The 12995-nt window shown below is 29.0% G+C and overlaps 1 protein-coding gene across 1 annotated transcript in view; it reads left to right on the plus strand.

The window, feature by feature from the left end:
* LOC142324526 (follicle-stimulating hormone receptor-like) overlaps positions 1-9438 on the plus strand; it is a 55988-nt gene extending 46550 nt beyond the window's left edge. Inside the window, exons 17-18 of the mRNA XM_075365358.1 lie at positions 3636-3865; positions 9380-9438. Of these exons, the coding sequence (XP_075221473.1) occupies positions 3636-3789 (154 nt within the window). The 3' untranslated portion in view covers positions 3790-3865; positions 9380-9438. The remainder of the gene's footprint in view (positions 1-3635; positions 3866-9379) is intronic.
* The last annotated feature ends 3557 nt before the right edge of the window (positions 9439-12995 follow it).

Raw genomic sequence — 12995 nt, forward strand, 5'->3', positions numbered from 1 at the left:
AATTTATGTAATTTTGCTTGTAGAATTCGTGCTGTGTAAGCTGGTACATCATCATAATGAAAAAGTACTTATTTCTTTATAAATGTGGTTGCTTTTCGTTGACTTCCTCGTTCATATGATGTAATAACCATGAACAATATTTTACTGGAATAATTTTTCCTACTTAAGATAATCAATTATTATTATTACACCTTGTGCACCTCAAAAAAAAACAGTTGTCACAACCTATCCAGCAATCTGAATACTTTTAGCATCTTTTGAAAACTTCCACCAGCTTCTACCCATTGTTTTAATTGTCTTTTCATTTCTGGTGATTGGGGTACACAGCGCTTATCTTGGTGATAGTTTTCCTACATGCATATAGGAAAATCATTTAATGATTTTCCTATACTGTTATGGATTTTTTCACCATTTTCTGATATTATCTCATTTGGACATCCAGTGCAAGGTTATTTTTTGTGCTTGTGACTACATTTGAATTCACCAACCTGAAAATAAATGGTTAATTTTCATTTCTGCAGCATTGTCAAAAATATTATCATACTCTGTGGTAACTTCTTGAGTCATTAATTCTTTTAAAAAACAGTTAATCACTCACTATAAAATAATTTTTTCTCCATTAAAATACTTTTTAGATTGCATAACAACTTTTTATAAAACTTAGATTCATCATTTTAAGCTAAAATCCAAACATCAAAATATGGGATGAAAGCATCCAAGTTCGCCCGACAGGAAAAATTCAAAACCTACACGTCAGCCAGTAAAATTTTTTGAGACTATAAAGGCCCATTTTATTGTGATTATTTGGAAGACTATACAAACAATGAGTGCTGTTGTAACATACTAGAAAATAAAATAAACTTTCTGTTCTCTTTCAAAAGGTGTAATACTTCCACATGATAACGTACACCTCCATACCACTAAAAAAAAAATTATTATTCAGAAGTCAGGTCTGAAAATGCTGCCAAATACACCTTACACTCTCGATAGCAAACCATCAGATTTTTTTATTTTTGATTGGTCCTCTCAAACAGTTTTTACATGGAACCAACTTCGGCAACAATAAGCAGAGCAAGAAGGGCTCAGACACCAAGGTGAATAATTCTATACTATTGGAATAAGAAATTTCACAAAAAGATGAGACAAGTAAACTAAATGTAGCCAAGTTGAAAAGTGGCGATAGTTTCAATTTAATTGAATAAATCATTTTTCTAGTCGTTTGTCTCTTAATTACACTAATGGACAAAAAAAAATTGTTAATGTTTCTCTAAGTGTGATACTTTTCTTGAATTGCTTTTTTGCGTACATTACAGATCTGAAAATACAATTTTTCTATCACCTTAGTTTTAAATAAATTACGCTTGAAAAAAAAATGAAGGGAAAATATATTTAAAATCTGTAAAATTTATAGTTTTGCATGGCCATACCTGTGTTAGAATGATTTCGCTGATGCTTTTCGTTTACATATAGCCTCAGGCACATTCCGAATTAATGCCCAACAGTAATCGGCTAGCATGTTAGTATTCCATTTCCTTTTACAGCGGCTTTACATCACCGAAATGTCTTGGTGGAAACGTTCAACATGTTCGTCACTTACGTCTCCGAGGTTGTCCGGGAAAAAATCCAGATGTAAGTGGAGGAAATATATTTTCAAAGACATATACTACATACATCCCATAACTCTGTATGAAGTAAGAAGTTGATTAAGAATACCTTGGTAATTATCGGATTTTTGTTTGGCGAGAAAATGTTTGTAAACGTTCTTAAATGAAGCCCAAGCTGGACTTTCTACATTATTTAATATCGAGTTAAATACATCATCTTTGACCAACTCTCGTATTTGAGGACTAAAAATATTCCTTTAATTTTTCCTTCACTTACATTCGGAAATTTCTGCCTTATGTACCAAAAATCCGGGACTATCCTTCTTCATTGCTTTTACAAAATTTTTCATTAGTCCTAGCTTGATGTGGAGAAAGGGTACCTAAAAATATTTTTTTGGGTTCAACTAAGGGTTCATGAACTAATAATTTTCCCATTTGGAGTAAAGTTGTCTCGTTTCTTCCACTCTTCGGTAGCATAATGTTTATCCCTAGCTCGGCTGTCCCATTTGCAAAAAAACACATGTACTTAGTATAGCGTAACTGCATGCCTAACAAAATAGCTATAACTTTCAAATCACCACATATGTCCCAGGTTCCTATGTTTTTATAATTTATTTTTCCAAGAACGTCTTTCATCATATCGTATGTCTCTTTCAAATTAATACCATAAGCGATTGGTATCGAAGGATATTTATTTCCTTGAGTAGTAGAAGCACTTTTAAACTATACTTGGACGAATCTATGAAAAGGCGCCAGTGCTCAAGTTTATGAACTTGTCCTAAGTGCAACATAAGCTCATCTATTTGTTCAATAAACCGAATTATTTTCATCAATAAAATACTGAGAAAGTTCTTTTTGTCGGCTTCGAAAGCCCAAAATTTCTGAATTTTTTGAAGTAAATTCCAATCTTGCAGTCTTCATCCTAACAGCTCAGATTGATTTTTTGATAAATTTAAATCCCTAAGTCATTTAATTCACCTTGTGATATAAGATGTGGCTTATTGGAAGATAATTCAAAATCATTGTTTCTTCAGTACTGCTTGATTCTTCATCGCTGCTTTCGAAACATACATTCTCAGGTGGCTCAGGAACTAGAATAATTTCACTGTGAGGCACAGGCCAGATTGCAGATTGCAATGAAGGATATTTTAGAGTATGTTTAGATTTTTTTAGAAATTCCATACACACTTGTTAAACAAAATTAACAATCGGTTACATGATCCTTTGGTTCACGCCAAACCATAGATATACCAAATGGCAAAGCCTTCCGTGTATCTTTCAGCCACCTCTTAAATATACAGAACAATTAGTGCAAACTATATGAGAAGCCCATATCTTATCTTGATCACCAATTTTACACTGAAAGTACAAATTATATGCTTTTTTAATTTAAGGTGTTATGTTTTTCTATTTGATTTTACGATAAACTCACCACATACATAAAAAGAGGCATCCAGATCATTTGCACAATTTTGAGGCATTATGACACTGCACTGTTAACAAACATAAGACAACAGTAAAACTGAACAAAATTAATTCATTCTGAAATCCAGTGCTTAATACAAACAACATAGTTGTGTTTTTTGTGTTTTCAGTTACATGTGTTGACCTCCACAGACATGATTAATCTTGTCCATGAAGGCTTACTCTTCAGTATTATATATGATGTCATAATATGTGACTATAATATGATTTAATTCTTTGTCTAGTATTGTTTATTTATAGCTTACAAATTAAGTTAACAAAGTTAAACAATAAAAAATGAGCTAATAAAGTACAATATAGAAGCTTAAACTAACTATTCATTGAAAAATTTAAAAAATTCTTTAAATAAAATTTAAAAATTTTTCAAAAAGATTCTGAAATCACATTCGTTTTCAGCATCAAAAAACAGATTAAAATCATGTATCACATGTTAGAAAACAAAAATTATGTTTGTCAGTGTTATTAAATGATCCTTTGTACTTATAAAAATATAATTTTTAGATAATACGTTTTAATCTGTTATTAGAACTATTATGTTTATTATAGGTGTGGATTTTGTACAGAATTTGCACAGCAGTATAAACTTGTCTATTCACCAGATAATAAGTGTGTTCAAAAAATAAAAAGTAAGCCAGTACCACTTCATAAAAAATTATTTTTAAAATCAAAATCATCTGTTGCTTCTGAAGATGCAGTATAATGAAGTGGAGATTTCTCATAAATTTTTCTAATTTCTTAGCTATCAATATAATTGCAACATCCAAATATAGTAATTGGTAAGATTATCTTATTACATATTTTTAGTGTATTGATATATGTATGAAAATTGATTTGTATTAATCTGACTTCAGAATAATTTTAGAAAGATTCAGTTATTTATCTGAAGAATTAATCGACTAGAATTAATTATCCCAGTGATGAATACATTAGTTGTAACCAGAAAGTGCTGCTATAATTTGCTTTCCAAGAAAGTGCATAAAAAGTGATACTCAACTCATAATTGCATTTTCATTGATTACATAAATATAATGTTATCAGTAGTTACAGCAGCATCTCCTTATTAAAATAAGTAAAATTTAAAAAAAATCCTGTTCAATCTCTAAAACACTTAACCATACTGATGATACTAATGTAAACAGTAAAAGCATTGTTGTTAGATGAGTTATCACTTTGTATTTATTTTATTTTATTTCATTACATGACATTCTGCTTTACCATTGCACATGCCATGGGCGAGTTATTTTTAACATAAAATAGAAATATATTTGCTAAGTTTTTGAACATAATAGTCAGCAATGATATTATTTAAAAATGTAAATTTTATATTAATTTAAAAATGACAAACCTAATCAAATTGCATAATAAAATGTTTTTAAAATCTTATTTCAAAATCCCTCCTAAAAGATTTCTTTCAGAAATCTAAAAGAGTTTTGGCTAATATTTTTTAATTAATTATTAGAACTATTATGTTTATTATAGATGTGGATTTTGTTCAGAATTTGCACAGCAGTATAAACTTGTGTATTCAGAGAATAAAAAGTAAGCCACTACCATTTCATAAAAAAATATTTTTAAAATCATAATCATCCGTTGTGCCAAGGTAGGTTCAATCTCAGTTTCTTTCAGTTTTCTAAAAAATTTAAACTTGTTATTTAAGCATTATTAACTTTTATTTGATAGGTATTCAGAGACACTGCAAAAGACCTTGTCTATAAGAAAAGTGTTGAGCTCCTTTTAGAATCTTGAATTAGAAAATTCATTTTTTATGTAGTTTGAGTACATTGTTACACAAATAAATTGAAGAATAAATGTAGTTCTTTTTAAATTTTATTTGATGGATAGGGTAGTCTACAATGTAAATAATATTCTACAGATGATTATGAAATTGTTCTTCCTAAAACACATTCCAAATTTTATTAAATATATAGTTTTATTGACTAGTAAATAAAAAGTGATATTAAAGTTTATTTTCTCAAAAAATCATCTAAATGAATTTTAGTTATCTTATAAGTACAATCTTTGTGATATTTATACATACGAGTATAATACAGTCATAAAAGAATGACAGGGATTTAAGGCATGAATTAAATAAAAACAGAAATACTTACAGTTGTATAGTTTTATTTGTCAAATTCTTCATCGCAAATAGTTTTTTTTACACAAACAATTTAATATTGCACCTTTTGTTACTCGACAAATTTCTGATCACTATTCAGTTTTCACCCATAAACAATGTACATATCTTGTGTTATGATTGTAATTTTTTCTTTAATTATTCTTTCCTTTAAGTGATTTAGATTTCATAATTTTTGCAACTAAACACTATTTTTAAGTGTCTCCACAAAAAAAAAGATTAAAAGGAGTTAGGTATGGATTTCTTGGAGATCAGGGTAACAGGGCCTAGGACCATTCCAGCCCTATTACCCATCTAGGGTACATGAACATGAGAATAAGGATGACTTGTGTATTTGCATGAGCATGAACATAAATAAGAACAAAAATATAAACATAATAAACCAACATAGTCAGTTTAATAAATAAATGTATTGTTTTTTTTCCGTTTGGACCACCTAAGGATAACAATGATCAACATTCAGTTTCCTGTCCTTCCAAAATTTAATCATTCTTTCTTCTTTCTATTGTTCATGCTAGGCTTTTTCAGATGTTATTTTCCTCTGGAAACTTAACTTCTGAAATCAATGTTCTGAAAAGAGATCTGTCCAATATAGGTTCTTTTGATATCTTAAGAAGTTTAAGAACCTTCTCGACTTCTTGAAACCATTTCGTTTTAATTTTCCTGTTTTCAAAAAAGTGAAATTTGTTTTGTTAATGGTACTGCTTTCCATTCTATACACAGATGACCGTAAAATTTTAATCTTCTTTTCCTCAAAAGATGATCAATTCTTTCCCAGTTTTTGTAAAGATATTATTCTTTTCTAAGTTTATACATAGACTTCTTCCCCTAGAATGGGACCACAAATTTTTCTTAATATTTCTCTTTCTACTTTTCCAGTTCTTTTTTTGTAAAGAAATTCAAGCATTCAAATCCATAAAGCTATAGGTAAAATTACTGTCTTACAGTGCCTAAATTTGCATTTCTCGATATTGATTTTTTATAAATTTATGTTGTTACATGACAGACTTTTTTCCATTTTTTGTATTCTTACTTTCATGCTTTCTACTTCTAGAACATTAGGAGTGATTACTTCTCCAAGGTATTCAAATTTAGATATTCTTTTAATTCTTTTATTAGGAGATATTTTAATTACACTAATTGAGCATTTTGTGTTGGAAATCCATTCCATATTTTTTGTCATATAATATTAGAAATCCTATTTTACTTGCACATTTTTGTAATTCTACTAGTTTAGTATTTTCCTTCTTCTGAATTATTTGCAAAGATTACTAAGTCACCTATGGAAGTCAGATGATTGGTTGAGAGGGATTTATTTTTAATATAAAATTTTACAGAATCATAGACATTTAACTCGTTAAACTTCTTGATCCATTCTCTTATAATCTTTTCCAGAGCAAAGTTAAACAATATTGGGAGAGACCATCTTCCTGTCGTACATCATTTTTGATTTCAGAAGGATCTGAAACTCTTAGGAATTGTACTTTAAAAAAGGTTTTTTTAATAATTTTACAGTTTTTATCAACTTTAATTCTTGGAAAACTTTAGTCAGAACTTGGAGCCATTAGTAACATTATTAATTATATATACATGGGATGTGAATATATATATATATATACTGTACATATTTAATATTGCATGAAATATAAACCACCAAAACACAGTAATTAGATAAGTTAAACTTACCTTATTAACACAGTGGTATTTTAATGAATTATTTGAATTTTCAATATATATATATATATATATATATATATATATATATATATATATATATGTAATATAATATTTTTTCAGTCTCCACAAAATACAGAATTAGAGAAAACTCACCTTTACTTTTTTATATAGAAAACGTTTTCGGGCCTAAGCCCATCTTCAGTGATGTTTTTTTAATATTCTCATTTTTTCACATTAACACATTAAATTATAGCTTTTTACTTATTTTGTAAAAATTGTTTATTAATAAAAAGAATTTAAAAATATTTTTAAAATTCAAAACAAATATTTGTTCAGTCAAGAGAGTATAGTTTTTCACCATACTGTACTTTTTTGACTGAACAAACCTGTTCTGAATTTTTTAAATGTTTATAAATTTCTTTTATTAATAAAGAATTTTTACAAAATAAGTAAAAAGCTACAATTTAATGTATAATGTAAAAAAAATAAGAATTATTAAAAAAAACATCACTGAAGATCTGGGCGTAGGACCAAAAATATTTTGAACATAAAAAAGTAAGGGTAAAAGTGTTCTCTAATTCTGTATTTTGCGGAGGCTGAAAAAATATTATATTATATATAGTTATTTAACATACAAAGGTAAAAGAAAGAAAAAATGGACTATAAAAAATTTAATCTAAATAAATTAATAGATATATAAATATATCTAATTATATAATATAAACTTATACAGCTACTGTGGCTAAGTTTATATTATTTAATCAGCTAGAATTTATCTATAGAGGAAATATGGACTACAAAAAATTTAATTTAAATAAATTAATATATATATATATATATGTATATAAGTGGCATGGATTATTGTAAATGGAATACGGAGAAAAGGTCTTAATTACCATGCGCTTGATAAACAACTACTACTTGTTCTAAAAGTATTAGTCAAGTAAACTCAATGTTAACTGCTTATCAGACTGTCACTCATTATAAAATAAAATTTGGGTGAAGTGTAGTTATCACGTTTCCATTACTAGTGTTGTGTTTTGACTGCCACTCTTTGTATTTACGGTTAATTTTAGAAATACGTACTGGTAGTGTTTTTTTTTAATTTCTGTTTTGTAATTTTGCAACTTTTTAAGTTAATTTTAATAATTATGATGGGAAAAGATTCAAATTTTCAAAAACAAGGTAAAACAATTCTCAGCTCTGAAAGAGCTGAGAATTGTCATACAAGGTGTCATTCATGTCATACAAGGTGGATTGTTGCAAGGAAGAGAAAAAATTAAACAAGCTGACGATTTCATTAACCAAAGCAATCAAACGAGAAAAAAAAATACTATAGAGTCCCATGAAGAACTATAACTGCTATAAAAAAAGAATTTCATGCTAGTAAAGGTGAATCACTAACCCCTTAGAAAAAAAGGAAGTATCCTCCTTACCATAACACAGACATCAATAGTTTTGATCAGGACATTATTAGAAATATAACCAAAGATTTCTATGTTCGACAAAACATAGTCCTGAAATTTTCAAAACTTCTTCCAGTCTTAAAAAAACAAATCAGATTTAAATAGAAAAAACCACTCTCTGGAAAATTTTACCGAAATGAACTTTAAATGGAAGACCTGTGCTACAAAACATAAGGTGTTAGTTAATATGTGAATCCAATTAAATAAATGCAATTTTTTAGTACAGTATTTTTTTTAATTCTTGTGTTTTCACTATAAATGACAAGAAATTCTTAAAAACAAAATTATTATGATTGTGTTATACTCATCATAAAATATCATGTGTATATTAATTATTTTAAATCATGTCATAATATGATTTTCAGAAATGGATCCCACTTTCAGGAAGATAATAAGTGTAAGTTCTCCAAATAAATAGTTTAAGATATATAACAGTTAAAAGTTTAAGTGAACAAAATATATGACATTTTTATATTTTGCTTCAATTAGTCTTTCCATATCTCTGACCATAAAAATACATTGTGTATTTTTAAAGTGCACAATATGATGTAAAGTCTGACCACATACAGAACTATATGCAATTGAAAAGATGAAGAATGTGAACTGAACTAAAATATAAAATAATTTTTATAAATTCAAAACAAAGGAATAATATCTTACAAATTAATTAATGTACATAAAAATTAGTTCTTTACATAAGTATGATGCAGTTTAATATACATTTAAAGGTAACTGAAGAAATGCTATGTGTAGCCAATACATAGTCTTTGAACTTTTCTTATTTTTACAGAAGCATCTGATTAGGGATTTGAGATCAGGCAGTTTTATAATCTAATCCATATGACTTTATTTTATTTTTTCTGTTTAGCCTCTGGAACCAGGATAAGGTATTATTTCAGAGGATGATATGTATGAGTGTAAATGAAGTGTAATCTCAGATTGAGATGTGTGGTTAATAATATATGATTTTACTTAAATGAAATTAACTATAAATTATTGTTTTATTGTTTCAGAAGTAGCAGTTGTGGTTATAGATTTTTTTTCATCCCATTAACATACTGGTTAAAAATACTTATTAGTTTTAAAGAGTTAATTGTAAAATTAATAAACAGAAGTTAATAAGATTGATTTATTTCTAACATTCTTCCCAGAGTTAGAATTGTGTATACACTCTACAATCAACTGCTGCAAAACATGCAATAAAAATATTCTATTTTAATAATTAAATGATGCAAATAGTTAATTTTTAAATTACTTGTATTATATTTAGGATATTCAAAAAGTAAAGGTACAAAGACCAGAAAATAATTTTAATGGATTTGTCTAGTATGTCTTAATACTTTTTGCATCACATCTTTATTTTTCAGCATTGACATCATAGAGAATCTCAGTCCCTTTCTAAGTTTGTGAAGAAGTTTCTTGGTTCCAATGTCATACATAGAAATTTCCTTCCTGCTTTCTTAATCATGTCATTACTGTGTTCTGGGTCTCATCAAAATCATGAAAAATGTTTTGACTAAAGAAGCTATTTCAACTTTGTAAATAGGTGATAATCTCTTCAAAGTTGGAGTATGTGAAGGATTAACCAAAACTTGCCAGTTGCAACAACTTCTGTGTTGTGTGATGCAAGCTGTGTTTGGAAAACTGTTATTGTGCAAAAGACAAACTCCTTTATTTAGATGAATTAAAAAGCCTGGTTTTACCTGATAAGAACAACAGCCATTAAACTTATTGTAAAGCCACAAGGTGGAAAATGGAATCTCTAAATTGATTTATAGACAGCCTCTCCAATCAGATAACACCAATGATGCACTGGCTTTTTTCAAGGTTCCAACATTCTCTGTATGGAGGGTCAACATACCTGCCCCCACTGAAAAGTAATGAGGATAAGCAACCAAGATTTAGTCTTTATTTACCTGCGAGACTCTTTCATTCTGCAGATTTTCCTCAATGAAGCGCTAATTTATATTTCTCCTGATGTTAAGTTTTTAGGTTTATTTTTTGATAGCCATGCATGGGTCAAACAAATCAAACAATTAAAAATAAAATGTTCCAAACTTTAAATATGCTGCGAGTCCTTAGCAACACCAGTTGGGAAGCCGATCAATCATGTATGATGTGTTTTTATTATTCTTTAGCTCGTTCCCATTTAGATTATGGTTGTGTCACCAACTCTTCAGCGCTTCACACCATGCTGAAGATGTTAGATGCCATACATCATGCTTTTCTTCGTCTTGCTACAGGGACTTTTAAATCAAGCCCTGTCACTAGCATACTTGTTGAGTGCAGTGAACCATCACTTTGGGATAGACAGAACTAACTTCTAACGTCTTACTTTGACCATCTTAAACAGCAACTGAATCACCTGCCTTTTAACACATCACCTGGTGTAAAAAGGCACCAGTATTGTACCAGGCACAGTATTACACATTATAAATGTTGACTCGCCTTCTATTTTTCCAATGTATCCCTGTTCATATTAACCTTGGAGAATCGATACGATATACAATAAAGAATCAACACTACCTATTGTCTTTCAGCAAATGTTTTACCACATTCTCTCCAAGACAAAACCAAACACAATAATATACACAAATGAATCAAAACAAAATGATACCATTGGATGCGCATTTGTTGTTAACGGTAGAACCTATACGTTTGATCTGCCTAATATTACAAGTGTATTTATACTGAACTATACATTATCAATAAGGCTTTGAATATCGTTAACTCACAGTACCACCATATCCTTATTTGCAGTGACTTATGCAGTGATCTCCAAGTTTTAGAAGATTTCTATTCTAAACATCCTCTTGTTATTAAGATCTGCAATTCAATTGCTGAGTTAAACCACCTCAATACACAAATGAGTTTCTGCTGGATCCCTAGCCACATGGGAATTCTGGGTAATGAGCATGCAGATTCTGCTGCTAAACATGCATGTAGTCAACCGTTCTTCACTGCTCATATTAGTACATCTGACTTTATTAATTGTGTAAAACACACTATTTGTCCAAAGTGGCAAGGTGACTAGACTGCTACAGTTGATAAAAACTTAAATTTATCAAAGATACTGTGATGCCATGGGACTCCTCATGTAGAAAAGTTTACCGAGAGGAAGTGGTCCTCTGCCAATTGTGATTAGGATGAGAGTTACTCACGGGTTTTTGATGTCAGGAGTAAACGCTTCATTATGCACATGATGCAACAACCACTTGATTTTGCACCACATCCTCGTGGATAGCAGGTTATGTGGCCTTGCATCCTAAATATAAATTACCTGGAAACATTTGACGAATCCTTAGCAATGATAAGGAAATTATAGATCAGGTGTTTTTTTCTTAAGGCTATCTGTTTATACTCTGATATTTGATTTACTCTAGTGTGTATCGGCTCTTCATGCTAGTTGCCATGTAGCAGTTGGAAGTTTTATTGTTCGGATTAAGAAATAAAATGTGATATCTGTTTGTTTATTGCAACAAATGTGTCATGTCCTGGTGTTGATAACACCGAAGCATTTTCGTCCAAAAAAAAAAAATGAGAGATGAAGACTAAAGAAAAGGGAAGGATGATAAGAAAGGACAATTTACTCATTAAAATATATTATTGGGATATATTACCCTAGTTATTGGGTCCTGGATAAAACACTTAAATAGTACCTGTTAAATCTTGTAAAAATCTAATTCAACTAGTTTTATATGATAGATGAATTTAAAATTTGCTTATTTTTTGTATTCTGTACTACTACATTTTCAGTAAATTATTATATACACATGTTTATCATTTTAAAACACAGGCATTCTTTAACATAAACTTTATTAATAAAGTTCAATTAGAAACAATTGTGTATAGATTTCAATAAATATTCATTTTTTTAATATTTAATTTTTTGTTAACTACAGACATTTTTTAACTGGAACTCTAGGTATAGAGTAGCCAACAAGTCTTAACCATTTTGACATATTTTTAACTTATTCCCAGAAAAAAGAACTACTTAGAAAAACAACATTTTGCCTATTTCGGCATTTTGTTGAAACTTTTATAATTAAGGGGAAATATCACCTAATTTTTTGTAACCATATAGTTTTATTGACCTTTAAAAATAGAACATTCTCTTTAATGAGATCAATTTGTGTTTCTTTTTTTTTTTAATTTAATGAAGGTTTTCTTTCATCTTCAATACCATTTATATGTTAATTTGTTCTTCAAGGTAGGGCTTTAGGGCTTGTTTTGACAAAAAATCATCAAATACTGTAATTTTTATTTTTTGATATAAGGTTTGCAGAGTGAGTTACAAGGAATACAATCTAGTGATCTCTCTGCACTTGGGGAATCATATCCTTGTGTTTGATGGACCTATGAAGAACATAGGTCCATGAAAACACAATATGTTCTGTTATATGTTCCATTTAACAGAACATATTTTCATGAATCAAAATAATATATTTTTATTTATATATTATTATTCAACTATCACAAAGATTCCAAAGCAGATAGTCTAGGGATTTACTTGCTACACAGTCTTGCATCAATTGGGAAAATGTAGGTTTTTAGATGGTAAAAGAAATTTTCAAATCAAATTTCTGGTGGTTCAATCATTTGTACTAATAAAACTGAAATAAACCCCTA

This window comes from Lycorma delicatula, chromosome 5, assembly GCF_047948215.1.
Source record: "Lycorma delicatula isolate Av1 chromosome 5, ASM4794821v1, whole genome shotgun sequence".
NCBI classification, from domain to species: domain Eukaryota; kingdom Metazoa; phylum Arthropoda; class Insecta; order Hemiptera; family Fulgoridae; genus Lycorma; species Lycorma delicatula.